The 23,046-nt window shown below is 39.6% G+C and overlaps 1 protein-coding gene across 2 annotated transcripts in view; it reads left to right on the top strand.

The window, feature by feature from the left end:
• Positions 1 to 22,284, top strand: part of LOC121443694 (protein XRP2) — a 40,682-nt gene extending 18,398 nt beyond the window's left edge. The window contains exons 2-6 of one of the 2 annotated variants that reach the window (XM_041645502.1): positions 4,173 to 4,838; positions 7,599 to 7,713; positions 18,536 to 18,621; positions 19,162 to 19,256; positions 22,213 to 22,284. In XM_041645502.1, the coding sequence (XP_041501436.1) occupies positions 4,173 to 4,838; positions 7,599 to 7,713; positions 18,536 to 18,621; positions 19,162 to 19,245 (951 nt within the window). In that variant the 3' untranslated portion in view covers positions 19,246 to 19,256; positions 22,213 to 22,284. Of the gene's footprint in view, positions 1 to 4,172; positions 4,839 to 7,598; positions 7,714 to 18,535; positions 18,622 to 19,161; positions 21,633 to 22,212 lie in introns of those variants that run through there. The other variant, XM_041645501.1, reaches the window with a different exon arrangement.
• Positions 22,285 to 23,046: the final 762 nt, after the last annotated feature.

The raw sequence follows: 23,046 nt of genomic DNA, 5'->3' as shown, positions 1-23,046 counted from the left end.
TTTATACAGTCCTGAGCCGAAGTAGCAGCTAACAAGAGATCATCAACATACTGTAACAGCATCAGGCCAGGATGCCTCACCCTGAAATCCGCTAAGTCTCGGTGTAGGGCCTCATCGAACAGGGTCGGGCTATTTTTGAAACCCTGAGGCAACCTGGTCCAGGTCAGCTGTCCTGAAATCCCCAGTTTAGGATCCTTCCATTCAAAGGCAAATATTGGCTGACTTCTGGGGTGCAGTCTCAGGCAGAAGAATGCATCCTTGAGGTCCAGGACGGTATACCAAGTATATGAGGGTGATAGTCCACTTAACAGATTGTAGGGGTTAGGAACTGTCGGGTGTATGTCTTCCACCCGTTTATTGACCTCTCTTAGATCCTGCACAGGTCTATAGTCCCCAGTCCCTGGCTTTTTCACGGGCAGCAAGGGGGTATTCCAAGGGGACCGGCAGGGGACTAATATTCCCTGGTCAAGAAGCCTTTTGATGTGAGGCCTTATTCCTTCCCTTGCCTCGTGAGACATGGGATACTGTTTAATCGAGACAGGAGTAGCAGTTGTCTTGAGGCTTACCACTAGAGGGGGCTGCTGTCTGGCCAGCCCCATTCCCCCGGTTTCTGCCCATGCCTGGGGAAAGCGATCCAGCCAATAAGCCTCAGTGGGGGCCGCAGTGGTACTGTCTTTTTCATGCAGCCTATATTCATCTTCTAGGCTGAGAGTCAGCACATGTAAGGGTTGTCCCTGAGGGCCAACTACCTGTGCTCCGGTTTCCTTGAAGTAATTTTGGGCTTTTAATTTTGTGAGCAAGTCCCTTCCTAGGAGCGGATATGGACAGTCAGGCACGTGGAGGAAAGAATGAGTCACCTTACCAGTTGCTAGGTGAAGCTTGCGATCTGTGGTCCATCGGTATCGTTTTCCACCAGTGGCCCCTTGGACCCAGGCAGACTTGTCACTCAGGGGTCCGGGGTCCCGGGTTAGCACCGAGTGTTGAGCTCCGGTATCAACTAGGAAGGTGACGGGTTGCCCCCCAACATCTAAGGTTATCCTGGGCTCAGGGGGAGGCTCCTGGCCCTGATCTCCCTAGTCGTCCAGAGCTAGGAGGGAGGTCTGAGAAGGTCTTGGTCTCCTGGGTCCCCTCGAGTTCTTGGGACAATCCCTTGCCCAATGCCCCTTTTCTTTACAGTAGGCGCATTGGTCCTTGTCAAGGGGTGGCCTTCTTTTGTCTCCCTCCTGTCTATCCTGTCTTTGCCCTGACACTACGGTGGCCAAAAGTTTACTCATTTCCTTATGTCTCTTGCGGTCCCTCTCTTTTTCCCTTTCCTCGGCTTCTTTTCTGAAGCGGTCCTCTCGTTCCTCTGCTTCTCTCCTGAGGCGGTCCTCCCTCTCTTCCTGAGTCTCCCTCTTATTGAAAATCTTTTCTGCTTCCTTTAGCAGATCCCTGAGTGAGCTTTCCCTGAGGTTCTCTAGACGCTCCAGTTTGCGTCTGATATCTGGAGCTGACTGCCAAATAAAAGACATGGAGATATTGGTCTCCTGTCCGGGGTCATCAGGGTCATAGGGAGTATATCTGCGGTAAGCCTCTTTGAGCCTCTCAAGGAACGCAGAGGGAGTTTCCTCTGACCCCTGTATAACCTGCTTTACCTGAGCCAAATTCGTTGGGCGTCAAGCCGCCCTGTGGAGACCCGCTATGAGCAACTGGCGATAGAGGGCTAGGTGATTCCTACCTTCCACCGTGGTGAAATCCCAAGAGGGGCGTTCAAGGGGAAAGGCAGAATCTATTTCATTAGGCAATTGGGTGGAGCGGCCATCAGGTCCCCGGACTTCCTTCCGGGCTTCCAGGAGGACCCTCTGCCGTTCCTCCGAAGTCAGCAGGGTCTGCAGCAGCTGTTGGCAGTCGTCCCATGTAGGCTGATGGGTAATCAAAATAGATTCAATCAGAGCAGTCAACCTAGAGGGGTCCTCAGAAAAAGGAGGGTTATTATTTTTCCAGTTGTAGAGGTCTGAGGAGGAGAATGGCCAGTACTGCAGTTGGCCGTTCATTCCCGTGCAAAGAGGGAATGCCTGTGAGGAGGTTGTATCCGCTGCATGCAGCTGGTCTCTTCGTCCCCTCAGGCGTGTGGCCATCGGAGAAGGACCAGCAGAGGCCGGCGCTGCTTGTTCTTCTTTTCTTTCAGTTGAGTCAGCCTCATTCGGAGGCCGTGGAGCTGGCTCCTGATATGGGGGAGGGCCCTCCGTGAGGAGGTCCATCAGTAGGTCATCATCTGGGGGCAAGACTTTTGGAGGAGGGGGCTTGGGCACCGGGGACTTGGTGAGGGTTGGGTACAGGGAGGAGTGGGGCGGAGGTCCCGTTGGGGTGGGAAGGAGTGGAGGGGGTAAAGTAGGTGCAGAGGGGGTTTCGGGGTGACGAAAGGCTTGACCCAGGGCGGTGGGTCATAAGCCATCGCCTCCCAGATCACGATATACGCGACCTGGTCTGGATGCCCGTGAGGGCCAGGATCCATCACTTGAGCCTTTACCTGTAAGATAACATTGATGTCAAAAGTACCATCCCTTGGCCAGCCCACATTGAACGTGGGCCATTCCGAGGAACAGAAAGTTACCCAGCATCTCTTCCGAACGTCCACTGACTGGTAATTTGCAATGTCTTGGACGTCTCGCCAGTGCTGTAAAGTCAGACTTAGAGGGGTGGTTACAGATTGGCCCATTCTCTCAACCGCGGTGACAGTAACAATTAGACAGACAAACAAAATACAACTTAGACAGACACAGAAACTCGCAGCGCGGCTTTGGCATAAAACCGAAAGCAAGAATTCAAACGGAGACTTTGAGGACCCGGGCTCCTCGTCTCCCAAAAGAGTCACGAATCCCTCAGACAGTGGGGCAGCCCCCAACAGTCCCAGTTCCACGTGACTCACAAACTGCAAATGGGCCACGAATCGGGCCCCCAAACGCCACTGGGACGTCTCCCAGGGCTGCGGTGGGGAGTACGAGCTCGTCAGCTCCTCCCCGGGTCCGCCAAATACAAATCTGATTAGCTAACCAGTACAAACGCAGGCGCAAACATAAAAGACAGAAGACAGACAGAAAACAATTGTGCTGGCCAGCTTACCTCCCGGTGGTGAGTCGGTGGTCCCTGGGCAGGGGTCTCCAAATCTCGGTGGGACCTCCAAATGAAAGACCCCAGTGGTGGGCAGTCTTTCAGGCTGAGGAGACCCTCCCAAGGAACAGCGAGTCACTCTTCAGATGCAAATAGCAAGAGGCTTTATTCAGTACACAGGTACCTGGGGCGACTTAGTCTCTCGGGAGACAAGCGCGCCTGCAGACTGGGGGAAGGTCTTTTTATAGGAAAGAGGGCAGCAGAAGCAGATTACAGAAGCAAATGCATCGTTAGTGGTCAGTTGGAATGGGGCAAGGGGCACAGGTGGTTTTTCCTCTCCCAGCACAGATGTATGGGAACAGATATCCTGTTAATTGATGTCCTGCCCGAATCTATGGATATAAATATCCTGTTTTGCAGCCAGGGACCCTGACCTTACTCTGCACTTACAGTCGTTCATCAAAAGCTTTGTGAAATGACGTTACAGCAGCCAAGCTGGGATCTTTCATAGGGGGAGTTGTCTCTTCTGTGAATTACTGATATTCTAAGTTGGGCACATGTGCTGACTATAGGCATCCTGTTTCCCTAAGCAAACGGGAGGTTCTCATTAGAGCAGGCCAGCTGCGGGTTCCTTATCGCTTGGGGCCAGATGGCTGACCGGCTGACTGCAGATATCTTGCCTGGCTTCTCCGCCCTTGTTCTCAAGTCGAACTTCCCTGCTCTAATGTTACTTGCGTTGCTCCAAAGTTTAAGCCTGGCATTGCTGCTGCTTAGCTGTTTGTCTATACTGTGGGGGTCTTTCAGTGTATATGTGTGAATATCCCCAGTTGCCTAAAAAAGTTTACAACTGAAATGGTTGGAACAAGATCCAAGCACTTGCTGATTGTGTCCTTGAACTTTGGTTTCCTTCCCCCTTTCCTTCCTCATTCCTTTTATTTATTGGTTTCTAATTTATTGCAAAGTCAATGAAATTGGAAACTTAAGCTTTAGCATTAACAACTGTGTCTGGTATCCCATAGGCACTTACATGTTTTTGGTGAATATCTTAACAATACTCAAGGTCTTGTGCTTTGTCCCTGCAGGTTGATCCAAAAGATTATATTTTCAGTGGACTGAAGGATGAAACAGTAGGTCGCTTACCTGGAAAAGTGGCAGGACAACAATTTGTCATTCAAGACTGTGAAAACTGTAACATCTATATTTTTGATCACTCAGCTACCATTACCATTGATGACTGCACCAACTGCATACTTTTCTTGGGACCAGTGAAAGGCAGTGTATTTTTCCGAAATTGTAGAGATTGCAAGTGTACATTAGCTTGCCAACAATTTCGTGTGAGGGACTGTAGAAAGTTGGAAGTCTTTCTGTGCTGTGCCACTCAACCCATTATTGAATCTTCCACAAATATCAAGTTTGGATGTTTTCAGTGGTACTACCCTGAATTAGCAGCCCAATTTAAAGATGCAGGGCTCAGTATCTTCAATAATATATGGAGTCATGTTCATGATTTTACACCTGTGTCAGGAGAACTCAACTGGAGCCTTCTTCCAGAAAATGCTGTGGTTCAAGACTATGTTCCTATTCCAACTACTGAAGAATTCAAAGCTGTACGAATTTCTACAGAAGCCAATAGAAGCATTGTTCCCATATCCCGGGGTCAGAGACGGAAGGACAGCGATGAGTCATGCCTAGTGGTATTATTTGCTGATGATTATACAACTGCAAATGCCAGAAAATTAATTGATGAGGTAGAGAGAGAGAGAGAGAGAGAGAGAGAGAGAGAGAGAGAGAGAGAGAGAGAGAGAGAGAGAGAGAAGAGAAATAGACATAGATAGGACTTGCTAGGTTTTATTTATTGTTATTATTTGTAGTAGGAGGGAGGCCGCTTATTTGTTCCTGGCCACATAGCCCCAAAATAATCACACAGAAACTATATTATTTAAATCACTGTTTGACCCATTAGCTCTAGCTTCTTATTGGCTAACTCTTACATATTAATTTAACCCATTTCTATTAATCTGTATGTCACCACATGGCTGTGGCTTACTGGGTAAAGTTCCAGTGTCTGTCTCTGGCAGCTACATGGCTTTTCTCTACTCTGCCTTCCTTCTCCCAGCATTCTGTTTAGCTTTCCCTGCCTACTTAAGTTCTGCCCTATCAACAGGCCAAGGCAATTTCTTTATTCACCAGTGGTATTCACAGCATACAGAGTGAAATCCTGCATCAATTATTTACAAATTAATTATTAGAAATACTAGCAACCCTCAAGTTATAGTCCTCGAATTCCTTGGATCCACAAAGTTTACCTTAGAAGCAGATCTCTTGGTCTACAAAATCCTTTCTCTCTCTCTCTCTCTCTCTCTCTCTCTCTCTCTCTCTCTCTCTCTCTCTCTCTCTCTCTCTCTTGTTTGTTTTTTGAGACAGGGTTTCTCTGTGGCTTTGGAGCCTGTCCTGGAACTAGCTCTCTAGACCAGGCTGGTCTCGAACTCACAGAGATCCACCTGCCTCTGCCTCCCGAGTGCTGGGATTAAAGGCGTGCGCCACCATCACCCGGCCAAAATCCTTTCTCAATGCAACCTTTAAATCTAATTTAATTTAGTAAGCATTTGTTAGCATCAGTTATATGCAGGTTATGCTATTATCATATTTCATTCATTATATGATACAAGTTTGTTTTCCACATCTTTGCTTAAATACCTTGTAATTAGTTGCAACTTAGAAATAATAGAACCTAGGTGATACTGGAAATTAAGGCATACAGATACATTTCTTTGCCTCAAAGATTTTCCATTCTTCATCATAAACAGTTTCCACACATGCTCACAACAGTACTGCGTATTGAAGCATAGTCTTTGCTAATGATTTTTCTAATGAGGAAATTTTTTTTGGAGTTTTAATTGGTTTAGAGGTTGGAAATGATGTTTAAGAATACAACTTTTAGACCCTGTTTTGACAGTGTCATCCACACTGGGCTCCTTATTTTCTCTTGTCCCGTCACCATTGAGGGAGAGGTTTCTTTTGTCTGTGAGTTTTTACTACATATAATTTTCAAAGATTAATCATTCAAGTTAAACTCCATTTTGTTAGATAATTAGGATATTCTAACTTGTTTAAAGAAAAAAAGCCATCAACACAGTCTATTTGTGAGTCATCAATGCTCTGAACCTTTTGACTTTTGGTATCTGATGTGTGAAATGGCCTTTGCAAGAATATGACTTAGAAGAGTGATGTTCTTTAAATGTCCTTCTGGAATGCAAAATAACAATCCTACACTAATAATAATAGTAACTTACTCTTACATACTTTTTACCAGTCGGGTACTTGTAAAGAGAGTTACATGAATTAACTCAGTGTTCAAAACAACTCTGTGACCTACAGACAGGGTAAATAACTTGGCAAAAGTCACTCAGCTAGCTGGTAAACATCAGAGCTGTGATTCATACATGCAGGCTGATACTCTTCCTGTATATTAACCCTTAAACATAAAGCTCTTGTGCTGTCCCAGTGCTGAAAGAAAGCTAATGCTAAGAAAAGGGAAAGACCTAAATGTTATGTTGACAGGTTATATACTATTTAAATTATACTTGAGTTAGCAAAGAAACTAGTTCTGAAAAAAATAAAAGTTAAGTATTTTCATAGCACAGCTATATTAGGACAGCTTAGACTGGGAGATGCAGTTACCAACTCTGATTTGCTGAGGAACATTATAAAATCACATTTTATATTGTTTTCACAAACAAATTGTTTTCTTATATAGGAAGTAGACCACAACCTCGTGGTAATACACAGAACAATAGAAGTGGATTACTTTAAGATGTAAGAGCTAGCTAGAAACACACATAAGTTATTGACCAAACAGTATTGCAATTAACATAGTTTCTTTGTGATTATTTTGGGTCTGGGTGGCCAGAAAATGAACAAATAGCCTCCATCTACAAGCCACCATCCTGAAAAATAATTCTTTAATCCACCATCTCATTAACTTGAATTAAAATCAAAGCTCTGTTAATTTATAGACCTTGGGCAAGTTCTTAACCATGTCACATCTTAATTGTCTCATCCCTACAAGGAAGATGGTGGTGGTACCCATCTCATGAGAGGTTAAATGTATTTTGTATGTATATATGTATAATATTCAGAAAACTTCAAATGGTCCCATATGTGTGGTCAATCATTCTTGCAATATACTATACAAATTGATGTGATGGCTTTTAAAATTAACATTACATGGTATTTTTCTGTTTTATTTTAACATCTTTATTATATTTAACAAATTATGTTAATTGTAGTGAACTATGGTAATTTTCATTGAACATTTTCTGTATCATCAAATTAAGCTTCTGGTTAGTAGTTGTAAAGTAGTGACAGCGGAGTCTGAATTACTCAGAACTAAAACAAAAATCAGAATGCTGGGTTGCATTATATATGGAAAAATGTTCAAATAACAAAACCTTGTTTTTATCCCAAAAGTTCATTTTCCAATCTGAATGAAGTTTTATTCTCCACAGATGGTTGGTAAAGGGTTTCTCCTAGTGCAGACAAAGGAAGTGTCAATGAAAGCTGAAGATGCTCAAAGGGTTTTCCGAGAAAAGGCATCTGACTTTTTTCTTCTTCTAAACAAAGGTATTTTCTGGGTGACTGGGGTACTTTTTTGGTTATTTTCTTTTTTGACTCTCTTAACATTTCTTTCATGTTGCCTTCTCTTTCTCTTTTGTTCAGTTTTCCCCAAAACCCAAGAAGCACTGTAGAACTCACTTTTCTCCTGTTCTTTCTCTTAGTACTTAAATGGTCACATTTCTGTATTATTTTAGTTGTCATTTTATTACTATTTTACCTTTGTACTGTTACATAATAAGGATATGCGTTGGCTCTACTGAAAAAGAAGAATTATAGTCACTAATTTTCTGTTTTCATATAATTAACTTTTTGTGAAAATTATAATTTTCCCTAGCAAGTGAATACCAGCAATAAGTTTCAGATAGTGAAGAAATGTGCGAAAGAGAGGAGCTAGAATCTGCCTGCCCCGCTGAAAAGATGATGCTTGCCTATATTTTCTTAAAGGCATATTGACTTTGGAGGCCAAAGTACTATCTTTCTGTTGGGAGTAGGGACATTGTTTGCTTAAGGCTCCAAGCCAGTATGAATAGCAATATGGAATGCTAATTGGGTATACTCTACAGACAGGGCACATCTGTATGTGTGTTCTTTATGTATAAATAAAATATAATGAACTCTAAAACTGTATGAAAAAAGCATAGAAGGACTATTACGATAATTTTAAGCAATAATGCTCTATGTAATTGGGCTGTTAAGTGTTAGCATAAAATTTCATATCTTTTTCTTAGTTATTGTGGTAGTGGCAATGACTTATTCAATCCAGTGCTTGAGTCTACCTCAGAATATATTTTGACATAGGAACATTCAAATAAAATCTTGGAAATGAACCTTAAAACTCTCATCAACTTCTAGGAATGGAATTAAGCAATAAGTCTAATGGATATCCTAAAGTGTAAGAGTTAGTATTGAATTCAGTAGCCTGAATTGGGTTTATATATTTGTATAATATTAGTAAAGAAGTCTTATAGAATTGCTTCAACCTAAACAGTACCTGTCTTTCAATAATACAACATTTCACATGGAAGTAGTAAAATGTTTTGTTTCTGGAAAAAGCAGAACTAAAACCAATGAGCAGATGTTACCAGAATTTCAGGAAATAATGTCATACAATCAAGTCTTAAAAAAACAAGAGATTCTGGGGCTAGAGAGATGGCTCACTGGTTAAGAACACTGACTGTTCTTCCAGAGGACCCAGGTTTGATTCCCAGAATCCACATGGTAGCTTACAGCTGTCTAATATTCCAGTTCCAGGGCACCTGACATCCCTTGGTAATACACCAATTCACATAAAATAAAAATAAGTAAAATAAAATAATTAATTAATTGAAAAAAACATGTCTACAGGAAGTACTTAAAGATTGAAGCACTCATGTCGGGTCAAAAGAATCAGCTTGAAGGAGTTTGCATTGGAAAAATTTGGGGGCAGTTTGACCATTGACTAATGGGGGTTGGGGTCAGAGTAGTAAGAGTGCTTGAATAGCATGAGGACCTGGGTTCCATTTCTATCACCAAATAAACCTTACAAAGAATAATGCAGGGGGGCCGGGCAGCAGTGATGCACGCCTTTAATTTCAGCACTCGGGAGGGAGAGGTAGGTGAATCTCTGTGAGTTCAAGGCCAGGCTGGTCTACAGAGCGAGTCCAAGACAAAGAAACCCTGTCTCAAAAAAAAAATAGTGCAGGTAATTTAATAACTGTTATGCACCTTTGGAAAAGTACTCCACACCTGTAATCCCTGTACTTGGGAGGTAGAGGCAAGAGGAGTTTAGGAGTTCAAGGACATTCTCAGCTATATAAGGAGTTCAGGACCATTTCAAAAAAAGAGGGAAGGGGCGATGGTGGCACACTCCTTTAATCCCAGGATTGGAAGGCAGAGGCAAGCCAATCTCAGTGAGTTTGAGGTCAGTCTGGTCCACAGAGCGAGTTCTAGGATAGCTAGGGCTACATAGAAAAACCCTGTCTCAAAAAAAGAAAAAAAAGGGGGCTGGAGAGATGGCTCAGTGGTTAAGAGCATTGCCTGCTCTTCCAAAGGTCATGAGTTCAATTCCCAGCAACCATGGTGGCTCACAACCATCTGTAATGAGGTCTGGTGCCCTCTTCTGGCCTGCAGGCACACACACAGACAGAATATTGTATACATAATAAATAAATAAATATTTTTAAAAAAAGAAAAGAAAAAGAAAGCAGGTGGATTTTATGATTATAGGCTGCGTCTCTTACCTTCTTTCTGCCTCCAACCTCTTCTGTCTTTGTTCCTTTCTTTTCTAAATCTGGGGAAAGGGAATCTTTCAATCTATTGCTAACTGAACCAAGATAGGAAAGAAAGTTACATGACACCACAAAGAAACAATGAACCAAGCCCAAAATACAAGACGTTCTATAAGATAACTAGCTTTCTTCAGGTGAGGGAACTCTTTTAGATTAAAATAATCTAAAGGGATATAACAATTAATGCAAAGAGAGAACCCTGATTTGATATGGGATTGATACAGTTTTTAAGCTAGGAGTTTGAAGGTGATAGGAGTTGTTTAATTTCCTTAGGTATGGAAATAGTATTGTGATTAGGTAGGAAATGCATTATGAGTATCATGGTGTCAGCAAAACAAGAATAAAGCATGTGTGTGCACTAATGTATAATATGTAGGGGCCAGCAAAATGACTCAGTGAGTAAAAGCACTTGCCACCAAGCTTGATGACCTTGAGTTCAGTCCCACGTGGAAGAAGGAGAGAACTTATACCCACAAGTTGTCCTCTGACTTCCATAAGTGTGTCCATGGCATGAGTGCCCACACCTCTACATCTATAAAAATAAGTAAATATACAAACAAATAATTGTTTAAAAAAAACCTATGGGGCTAAATTTTGACTCTTGGTGACTATAGTTAAAGGTAAGGTGGATATTTATGCTGTTCTTTCAGTATTTCTAGTGTGTGTGTGTGTGTGTGTGTGTGTGTGTGTGTGTGTGTGTGTTTTAATTGAACATTGGAGGAGTTGAGCAATGTCTCAGCAGTTCAGAGCACTCACTGGCTGCTCCTCCAGAGCACCCAGGTTCTCTGGTCTCAGTGGTGGCTGACAACTGGCTGTAATTCCAGTTCCTATGGATCCAATGCCCTCTTCTGGCCTCCAAAGGCACTGCATGCACATGGTCCACACACATATATGCAGGCAAAGCTCCCATAACACATAAAATAAAAGTGAAATAAAAACTTTAAAAAATTATATATCTTATTCTCAAAACCACCTAAAATGGATAAAATAATTTAGTCTGCCCAATAGTGAGTTTATTAGGTCATGTGGAATAGCAAGCCGACTTGATGCTAATATTCTAACACGGTGGAATAAGGTAAGCAATAGTCATTCTCAGGTAGGTAATTGTCCTGAGTAGGGCTGCTGTGTGCATTATAGAATGTTGAACATCATTTCTGGCTCCTGCCCTCTTGATACACATTTCTTCAGTTGTGGCAACAACAACAAAAATGGTTTTAGACATTGCCTGATGTCCTTTGAAATAATTGTCAGTTGAAAACCATTTTTTTTAAATAATAGGCTTACTCTTGGAAATTTACCTTTATTGTAATTCATAGCTGAATCTAAATAGTCTTTAATCACAATTATCTTCTTTAGTTAATAAATATTACTATTTGACTATTAATAAGAGAATCTATTGTTTTCTATCCTAGAACTTCCAAACCATACTAATCCTCAAAACTATGTAGGATGTTTTTAAAAATATAAATTTCGAACTACTCTCTCAGAAGTCTTTATTATATGTCCTTGGAATCAACATTTTGGTAGCTTCTCAGATGGTCTTGGGCACTAATTAGACTTGTTTTTCTTTGTTTGAAAGGCCCATCTTCTTCAACAAAAACAGTAGATGAGCTATGAGCAGTAGTGGACAAAATGGTGCTTTGTAGGCCATGCCAGGTTTGGTAGTTTAGTCTGAATTTTCATGCTTTTTATTTTTAATAAATCTCTAGAATAATTTAAATTTACAGAAACTTTGCGAAGACAGTACCAAGAGCTTCTGTATATCTTCTTCCTGCTTCTCCAAATGTTAACGTAGCCAAGGCACATTTGTCAAAAGCAAGAAATTGACATTGGTAAAATGTTTCCTTGTACAGTCGATTCTCATTTCACCAGATGTTTGCCAGCAAGTTCCAGGTCCAAAATTCATTTCTAGATCCCACGTTGACTTTAATTGCTGTGACAGTTGTCAACCTACTTTTGTTTTTCATCACCTCCAGTTAGTCTGAAGAATGTTGTTGTGTTGGGGATCATCTGCTCTTTTCTCAGGTTAGAAAGGGTTATAGATTTTGTAGAAGAGGTGAAGTTGAAATGGCATCTGCTGTGTTTACCTTCCATCGTGGCAGGGTAGGGTTACATTTGTGTTACAGGGCAAAGGTAGAAGTCAGGGCCGAGAGGCTGGAGAAAGTGCAAGATGCTGGTTACATCTTGTAGGAGCTGATTCTCTTCTTCTACCATGTGGGTCCCACAGATCAAACGCAGGGTGTCAGGCTTTTATTCTCATTTTTCCATCAGTCTAGAAATTTATATTTTGTTTGGTAACTTTTTTAATTTTTTCAGATTTATTTATATATAATTGCCAGATACTACATTTTAAAGTATATAATCTAGTGACCTGACCTATCCATATATTATAAATGATTACAACAAACAGTTATGTCTTCAAATTTTTTGTTTAAAATCTATTATTATTATATGTATGTTTGTGGGTGCATGTTCTGTGGCACAGCTATGGAGGTTAGGGACAACTCTGTTAAGTTACTTCTCTGGATTCTAAGGGTTGAACTCAGTTTTCCGTGGTGTGCAGCAAACTTTACCCTCTGAGTCATCTCAATGGCCCATAATTGGTTTTTTGTGATAAAAGCATTTAAAGTCTCAGCAATTTTCCAGTATACAATATGGTATTACTAACTATAGCCATCATACTATATATTAAATCCTAAGAACTTACTTATCTTAAATGTGTGTTGGGGGGTTGTGTTGTAGATTAAACCCCATGCATTTTAGACAGGAGATAGCTCAGTCTATATATGCAGCCTCAACATACTAATCATATAACTACACAAATTTATATGATGTAACCAGCATCTTGCACTTTCTCCAGCCTCTCGGCCCTGGGCTCACCCATGTTGTTGCAAATGGCAAGATCTTTTTTTGACAGAATAGACGTGAGTGTGTGTGTGTGTGTGTGTGTGTGTGTGTGTGTGTGAGAGAGAGAGAGAGAGAGAGAGAGAGAGAGAGAGAGAGAGAGACAGTCAGACAGACAGAGACAGACAGACAGACAGACAGACAGAGACAGACAGAAAGAGAGAGACAGAGATACAGAGAGAGAGAGGAGAGTGTGATGGAGGAAGGTCATTGGCTAATAAAGGCACTGCCCTGGCCCATTTTATTGGTTAGAGGATAGGTGGGAGGAGAAAACAGGACAGAACACTGGGAGGAAGAGGAAGTGAGGTCAGAGACTACACAGCTCTCCTCTCGGGAGCAGACGCCTGAGAGAGACATGCCATGCCCCGCTCCCGGGATGAAGCTCCGACCCAGGATGGACTAGACTAGAATCTCCCTGGTAAGCGCACCTTGGGGTGCCATACACAGATGATTAGAAATGGGTTAAATTAATATGTGAGAATTAGCCTAGAAGAGAATGGGCCAAGCAGTGATTAAAAGAATACAGAGTCCGTGTAATTATTTCGGGGCATAAGCTAGCTGGGCAGGCGGCTGGGGTGTGGGGGACGCAGCCCTGCCGCCGCCCCTACTACTTCAAGAGTGAGATTTTTTTGAGATAAGGCTTTACTACATAACCCTGGATGACCCAGAACTCACAGAGATCTGCCTGTCTCTGCCCTCCACGTTCTAGGATTAAAGACATATGCCACCAAGAGTAGTCCATACCATACTTTTTTTGTCCACCCAGTTGTCAACAAGACCCCTAAATTTGATTCCATTTCTTGGTTAGGGTGAATAATGCCTCAATAACGTAGGAATTCTTTCTGGGTAGTGATTTGATTTCTTTTGAATATATACCCAGAAGTGGGATTGCTGGATTATATGGCAGCTCTATTTTTAATTTTTTTGAAGAAGTATTATCATAATGACTATATATAACAATTTAAATTCCCACTAGCGATGCACAAGGGTTCTTGTTCTTCTTGCTTCACATCCTCAGCAATGCATTTCCCTTTGTGATAATAGCCTAACATGTATGTGAAGTTGATATCTCATCATGAGTTTGATTTGCATTTTCTTGATTAGTGACATTCAGTACCTTTTCACATGATGTTTCTAATTTTACTGAGAGTTTCAAAGAAGTGCTTTGCATTTCAATTTTCTTTTCAATTCCATTAGGTTTCTGTTCTCGTATTTATTACTTCCTTACTTTCACTAACATTAGGTATGATTTGTTCATTCTCTAGTTTCTTAAAGTTTGAGCATAAGTTACAGATTTAAGTATGATTTTTGACATTGCTCTAAGAACTACAGCTAACAGCATGCCTGCGTGAAGCATATGTACACACATGTTCTCATGAAGCACAGAATAGCCTTCCTCAGTTAGGTACAGTGGACACCAAGTTTGGGGGCTGTGTCAACACCACAATCAATAGGGATCTCAGAAATATGAAAAATAAGGCACAATTCAGATGGTGAAAAGGATATTTGCGTATATAAGAGGAATAAAACAAGAATGCTAACTTCACTTAGCTAGGAACATGAACTACAAGCATGTCTGAGAATAACTACAAAAGTAGACTCAAGTATTGATGGGTAGTACACACCTAAGTGTAGAGGTAGTTACAGGAGAATTTTAACAAGTATGCAAATAAGGATCTCCTGCATATATATTTAATAATGATTTTTTTCCCTATACGTATGACTTTAGCTGTATCATGCAACTTTCAACACATTGTATTTTCATATTTATTCAACTCAAGATTTGGCAAAATACAGCCCACAGCCTGCATTAGAAAATGAAGTTTTTGACTGGGTGGTAGTGGCACATGTCTTTAATCAGGAGGCAGAAGAAAGTGGATCTATGTGAGTTTGGGACCAGCCTGGTCTACAAGAGCTAATTCCAGGACAGGCTCCAAAGCTACAGAGAAACCCTGTCTACTAAAACCAACAAAACAAAATGAAGTTTTATGGGATTATGGTCATATTCATTCTTCTGTCTATTCTGCTGGGTTTTCTTTTTTTTTTTTTTTAACTACAACCAAAGATTTGTTTCATGGCAGGCAATGTATAGTCCACAAGGGCTAGAATACTTTCTATCCGGTCCTTTATAGAGAAAGTAACTTAATATTTAATTTAGTGAAAAGTATTTTTAAAGCCAGTATAGTGGCACATTCCTGAGACATGATCATGAGTATCAGGCCAACATAGGCTATATGTTAGTTCAAGATCAACTTGGGTTACGTATTAGAATACTGTCTCAAAAAAAAAAAGAAAAGAAAAACAAAAAATTGGAGATTAGAGAGATGTCATTAGGATCACTTGCTACTCTTCCAGAGAACCAGAGTTCAATTCCCAGTACCCCATGTTGGGTGGCTCAGAAATGTAAAATCTGTTGCTTGGTAAAATGCTATATAAATATCTATTATGCCAACTTAATTGATAATGTGCAAGTCATCTCTCTCCTTTATTTTCTGCCTACTTATTTGATATATTAATGAGAGAAATGTTGACCTCTACAGGTGTCACTGAGGATTTGTGTATTTCTCTTTTCTAATTATTGAGGCTTCACCTTGTGTACTTTGAAGGTCTATTAATTGCATATGCATTAGAATTGATAGATTTTTCTTTGGAAAACCCTTGTTTATATAATAACGCCATCTAGCTCTGATTATCTTCCCTGTTTTAAAATCAATTTTATCTGAAATTAATTAATTAATAAGGTTACTGTTTTTTAATTTGGTTAATATTTCATTCTGTATTTTTGTTAATTTTTTATTATTTTTATTACTTTAAAAAATAATATCAATCCAAATTTCCACTTCCTCCCCTCCTCCCACTTCCCTACCACTCCCTCCACACACCCTCCCCCTTACCCCCTCCCACACACACCCTCCAATCTTAAGAGAGGTTCAGTCCCACTCTTGTGGAATTTGTTGCCTCAATCCTGCTTGGCCCAAGGTGGAGTTTGTTGCCTCAGGCCTACTTTGGCCTAGGTTACTGGCTTTGATCTATTTCTGTAAACCCTGGTCTGGATCCACTCCTGCAAAGGTCCTTGGCATGGAGTTGGTCCTGCAAAGGTCTCTGGCTCTGATCTACTGCCTTGGGGCTCCCAGGCTCAGGAGCCCCCAGAACCGCAGAGGCTTACTCCCTCAGAGGTCCCAGACTCACTCTAGGACCCACAGAGGTTCCAGGTTCCTGCCTATTCCCTTCGATGTCCCAGACCAATGCCAGGACCTACAGAGGACCTGGCTCAGGCCTACTCCCTCTGAGGTCCCAGACTCACACCTGGCCCCACAGAGATCTCTGGTTCCTGCCTTTCCCCTCTCGGAGGTCCCAGATTCACACCCAGACTGGCAGAGGTCCTGGCTCAGGCCTAGTTCCTGAGGGGTCCTAGACTCAAGTCCAGACCCACAGGGGTCCTGGCTTAGGTATACTCCCTTGAAGGCCCCAAATTCACATCTGGACCCTCAATAGTCTCTGACTCTGGCTCACTCACTCAGCAGTTACTCTCCTGTACCTGTTCCAGTGGACTTCACTGTCTCTGGACCAGGACCCTGGTTCAATCCTGGTCCACCAGTGTCCCAGGACTGGATTGGCTCACAGCTCCTGCTCCCATGGAGCTTGCTTCCTCAGGTTCACTACAGCCTAGGTAGCTGGTTCCATCTCACTACTGTGGAATTTGTTGCCTCAATCCTGCTCTGGCCCAAGGTGGCGTTCGTTGCCTCAGGCCTACTTTGGCCTAGCTTACTGGCTTTCGATCACCTTCTATATTTTTATACTTAGGCCACATACCACTGAAGGTATACAGACAAGGCATTGCCTTCTAAGGTTGCTTAGAATAAGTCTTTGTATGGTCATATCACTAACTTGATAGACTCATTTATTTTAGTTTGCTTTTAACTTTTAGAACTGCTTTTCCCCCCACATTTACTTTTGGCTTTGAAATACTGACATGCTTTCCAATATCAAGTTATATAAAAGGGTACATTGAGACGATTTTCACCTGCATCCATGCTACTACATGACCCTCTCTTTCCTCTTCTTATCAGCCACATTTTCCACAGAGCCTTTTTGCCAAGAGTAAGAAAATGTAAACAGTTGCCTCTTCTTTGACTCAGTACTTATCATAATCTATAGATACTATGTGCTGTAAACTCCTAGTTTAGCTTGTTCACTAGGTCTGTGTGAGGGTACAGTTGACTGTTTTAGTACTTGCCTTTCCTGTTTGTTTCTGTATTAAATTTCAACCCTCCAGTTATTTCAGTGCCAAATATAATGAGATCTATCTCATTCTTGTGCTTTGTCCAGGTCTCAGAACTACATTAAACTTAGCATTCATATTTTGTTTACCTTGGCTTTTCAGATGTAGTACTCCATTATTCTATATTGTTTTGTTTGTTTAATTAGTTTATATCTGTTTTTGAGACACATTTGTAAACTCCTTGAGGTCAAAACTTCTCCATCACCATAGGAAATAAAATGCTGATCTGTTTGGAATATAGTGATAGCTGAATACACATTAATTGAAGCACACATTTTCTTGGTCTGATTGGCTTTGGTCATGCTTGCCAACAAATCTATGCTAAATTCCAGGTTTGCCAAAGATTAAATCATGAATATTTAACTCAAAATGTAAGTCAGAGGGGGTCTTAAAAGCATTCAAATTAATGGGTGGGAAAGGAGGCACAAATCTTTCTATTCAGAGGATTAAAAATAAAAGTTTGATATTTACTTTTAGAATGTAACTTTAAAACACACTTAAGGAAAATTCTTTCAAAGAGGCATTGCTTTGGTGCCTGGCCTCAATTCCCTTTTGATTTATTTCCATAGTTGGTGAACTAGAACTTGGATGGTTAAGTAGGGGAGCTGGAAGGAGGGCAGGCTGCCTGGTAAGACTTGTGTGTTGACTTGGATTGTTTTTATCTTGTTTGGTATTTTGCCCACTAGTCTTTGTACTGCTAAATTAGTGGAGATTCTTTTATTTTGTTTGTTTGTTTTGTTTTAAAAAGAAAAACAAAAACCAAAGAAACCAGACAATTTTCAACAGTTGAAAGCGTGACAGTAAGGGTTGGAAAGATGGCTTAGCAGTTAAAGAATGCTTGCTGTTCTTGCAAAGGACTGGAATTCAGATACCAGGACCCAAATCTGGAAGCTCAGGAACAACTGTCCATAACTCCAGCTACAGGGAGTCCAATGACCTCGTCTGTCCTCCACAAGGCACTTGCAGGACTCCACATGTACACATACCCACACACATACATAATTTTTAAAAATGTGATACAGTTGTGTAATAGTACGGGAGCTGTGCATCCTAAGATGAGACTCAGTGTTTATTTGTTTTATGATAGGGATAGGGAAAAGTTAAAATGATGTGCCTTTTTATCTCCATCCTTCTTCTTTCCCACCTGATGAAGATACTGGAAATTTCTCAGAGAAGAATCAAAAAATGAATGCTGGGTTTAATACATACCTGTAAAGGCAGAAGGATGGAGAAAAGCTCAAGGGCAGACTAGTCTACATAGTGTCTTTCAGGGCTACATAGTGAACTATGTCAAAAATCTAAAAGAAATTCAAGAATAAGCTTTACAATATATTTGTATTCGTGGTGAGAAAAAACTTCTTGGGGTTCATTTTAGGTCCTGTGATTGCCCTGGAATTTAATGGAAATGGTGCTGTAGAAGGATGTCACCTTATCGTAAACGAGATATTCAACGGGACAAAGGTATAGATCTTACTTATCTTAATCTAATTTTCCATTTTATCTCCTTTCCCTTACAACCAAATAGTACTTGTATCTATAGTATATTCTTTAACCCATAGGCTCACAACCATATGTAACTCCAGCTTCAGAGGTCCAATATCCTCTTCTGACCTCTGAAGAAACCAAGCATGTAAATGGTACACATACATACATGCAGGCAAAACATTCATACATATAAAAAGTAAATCTAAAAACTTCTTAAAGATAAAACCCTAAGCTTGGGCTGGAGAGATGGCTCAGAGGTTAAGAGCACTGGCTGATCTTCCAGAGGTCCTGAGTTCAATTCCCAGCAACCACATGGTGGCTCACAACCATCTGTAATGAGATCTGGTGCCCTCTTCTGGCCTGCAGGCATACAAGGAGGCCAAACACTGTGTACACAATAAATAAATAAATCTTAAAAAGAAAACCCTAAGCTTATGACTTTGTTCTATAAATATGTGGCCTTTGGTATTTAAGGGCCACAGAACTAATCTTATGTTTGTTTTGTATTTTAAATAGATGTTTGTATCAGAAAAGAAGGAGACAGCATCTGGAGATGTTGACAGCTTCTATAACTTTGCTGAGATACAGATGGCGATTTGAAGCAGACTGTGGTATTAAGCTCTTTCTAATCTTTATATAGAGAGTTTGATAAAATACTTATGTCTATTAGTCTTAAGCCATTAGTAATTTTTACTGATTCTAAAATTGTTAAAGGCTATTTTTAAATAATTCTTTGAATACCATATCATTTACTTGAAGATCTAAAATAGTTCATTTAAATTAAGTAATTTTAGTCATCTTATAAACTATTTAACCCCTTCAATGAGCTTTCAGTTTTCTTTTTATATAATACTCTTATTAGAAAACAGAAGTTGCTACCGGTTAACAATTTTAATACTAATTAAAAATTCTTTCAAATCTTTGATAATTTAAACTTTCCTTAGTGCTCTATGGCATTCATTTGATAGTGTATTTTGTTACTTATTTTCTCTTTTTATTTAGAGGAATTTGTTACTAGGTAATAATTAAATAAACTTATGTACTTTTTAAATGCATATCCAGTTAAATAATTATTTTCTTCTTGCATTATATGGCTAATGAGATTTTGTACATGGAGTTGACATACTATTTTGTAAATTGAAAATTTTTTAAAAAAATAGGAATTTGAAAACTGAATGTGGTAGTGCCATCTGTAGTCCCAGGCTACTTGGGATGCTAAAGTGGAAGAAGCTCTGGAGCTTGGGAGTTCAAAACTATCCTTGACAACATAGTGAGATCCTATTTTAAAAGAAAGAAAAAAACTAAGATATTTGGTAATCAGCTTTGCAGATACTTCTTACTGATGCTGACATTGCCATTTTAAGAACTAACTTCTTCATAAGTTGTATTGCTGCTCTTTTTAAAATACAACTGCCAGATGATTCTTCTGTTTCCTAGTAAGAAAAAGCCTATGCAATATAAAACTATAGAACAGCAATCACCAGCAGATTTGACAGAAGTGATCACTGTCTGATAGCTCTTGTGACTAGCAAGAGACCTAGAGCAAAACCTGTGACTTTTAGATAAGAAATACTTTTGGGTAAGGTCTGATGATAAGCTAGGCAGGTTATTCAAGATCTCCATACATGTTTTTACTCATGTAAAGTAATGTCCAAGTATGATAAAAATTTTGGTAACCTGAAATCATTATTTCTCAAATCCATTTAATGATAGTAATTTTCCAGGAGGTATGGGAATTGTTCAGAAATCCACATTGGTCTTCAGAGGCATAGATTGTTTTCAAGGGAAACTGCTCTAGGGAGGGTTGTCATCTAAACTAATCAGTTCTGAAGGTGTTAATAGGTTGCTCTTATCACATTTAGCAGCAAACAGGGGCAGCTTTCTAAGGCCTATTTAAAGGAATCTGAAACTCTATTTTTATAAAACTAAGACTGAAAATGGCCACTTGTAAAAATTCCTCTTATGGTTGTTACTAAAACTGTATTTTCTGTTTAAAATGCTTTAAATCAACTTATAACTACCTGTTGAACTGTTAATGTGTAGAAATAATACTTTGTTATGCTAAATTAATAATATGGAACACCTACCCTGTGCCTAGCCTTGTGCTGACTGTCATCATTTGAGCATTTCTTTTATAAAAGCATTGTGTTCTACAAAGTCAATATGATCTCATGAGGTACAAATAAAAACTTCTGGCAGGTATAATAGAATTTCTGTCATATTTTAAAAATGATCTTTACAAATTGTGGTTAGAGGCATTAACATTTCCCTGAGCTAAGCTATAGTAAATGCATTCTTTTCTGTCTTGGTTATTAAATGTTATTATTCACATTTAAAATAATCTCAATACTTGTTTTTTCAGAACTAAAATGCAGCGTTATACAAAGCTATACCTTAAGTTTTTATCTTATCTGTAACGTTGTGCAAAAACTCAGGAATATAATGTAAAGGAGACATAAAGATTTTTCCACCAAATTTAGCCTGTTAACCAAAGCCTAAAATTTTCTATTCAGTTAGATAGGAACTTTTACTGATGTTGACTATTTACTGACATTAATAATTGTCAGTTGGCTATTGAATATTTGAAAGATTTTTAAAATAAGTAGTTCTGTGTTGTTTCTGTAATTCTAAACTTTGATAGTATTCATGATATACTAAATACATTTCATTTCTGAGTAGTTTTTAAATTTATGAAAAATAAATAGCAATGAAAATTATTTTTATTGTCATATTTGTTTAAACATCTTATCAGTTTACTTGCATTAATAGTACTGCTATTTTTCTTTTGGGTCTGTATATGTGTAGCTTTTATGTAAATTTAGTGTTTATAAAATGTGCTTTGCAATAAATGTTAAAATTAAAATGGTTCAACACTAACTTTTTGAAGAGTACTTCTATATTTTTTATACATGTACCAAAATTTGATACAGTTTTTATTTTCCTTTTGGGTGTTTTGTTACACAATTTTTAATTTTAAAAACAAAATAAAGTGGTCTAATCTATGTGTCATATTAATGAGAAACGAACTGTATGCTGAGTGAGTGTATATGTGTTTGATGTATATATGTGCATGTTTATATATGCAAGGTACTCTGAAGAAATGAAAAGGAAGCAACATATTTTAATATAAGGAATTTCTATCATAATGTTTTCTTCGGTAAAATAAGTTACATTTTAGTATGACTGAATATTTGCTAAGATTAGGCATCTTTCTCTTCCATATTAAAAAAAAAGCTGTGTGTAGCATATAGAGTTATAATCCCAGCACTTGGAAATTCAAGGCCAGCGTAGGTTATGCATTGAGTCCCAGGCAGGCCTGGGCTACATAGTGAGAGCCTCTCAAAAAAATAAAGAATTGTCATAAACTTTCTTTCAGATTTAGAAAAGTAGATGATAGTTTTAATTGTCAAATTTACCAGTTTTTATATTCCTTTCCTAGCTCATAAAACAAATACTGAAAGTGCAAGTTAGTTTTAAAAGATATAACATGATGTTTATTTCCACTTATAAAGGTTCTTCAAGTTAGTTTTAAAAGATATAACATGATGTTTATTTCCACTTATAAAGGTTCTGCAAGCACAGTAAGAACATTTGGAGCATTGGAAACAAGCAGAAATGACAACACAATAATAAAATTACTTCATGTTGGATAATTCTTCATGTCTAAACTTTGTTTTCCTCATAAAAGATATATTTAAGTTTTCTATATAAAAGGGAATGTGATTTTGATGCACATTAAAATTTGAGAAGCTCATTTCATACTGTTAGTTCTCCAAGCTCTAGAATCAAGGTGCCTTCAAAACCCATTGTAGTACTGGAGAGATGGATCAGAGGTTAAGAGCATTGACTGCTCTTCCAGAAGATCTGGTTCAATTCCCAGGAACCACATGGTGACCCACAACCATCTATAATGAGATCTGGTGCCCTCTTCTGGTATGCAGGCATACATGCAGGCAGAGCACTGTATATATAATAAATAAATCTTTTTTAAAAACCCACTCTAGAAAACATATCTTTGAAAAGCACCTCCTTTGCAGTTGATGGCAATTAATGTGCAGAGTATAGACTGGTGAGTTCTCGGCCCTAAATGGGACATTTGCATCACACTAATCCCTACAAAGCTCAGGGATCTTCTTGGAATAGGACTCGGAAAGATCCAGAGGTGGTGGATTACATCAAGGGAACTATATTCTGGATACAAACAGGCAGTTGTACACATGAACTTAGAGTGATTGTAACCCCATGCATAAGACTTGTGCGAGCTCCAGTCAGATAAAAAAAAAAATCACAGCACAGCCGGGCAGTGGTGGCGCACACCTTGAATCCCAGCAGAGGATGGGGAGGCAGAGATGCCTCCCAGGGAGGCAGAGGCAGGCGGATCTCTGTGAGTTCAAGGCCAGC

This window comes from Microtus oregoni, unplaced genomic scaffold (assembly GCF_018167655.1).
Source record: "Microtus oregoni isolate MIOR12 unplaced genomic scaffold, Mior012 000112F_000, whole genome shotgun sequence".
NCBI classification, from domain to species: Eukaryota; Metazoa; Chordata; class Mammalia; order Rodentia; family Cricetidae; genus Microtus; species Microtus oregoni.
Note: the sequence above shows the minus strand (reverse complement) of the source record. Positions and strands in the feature narration are given on the sequence as shown.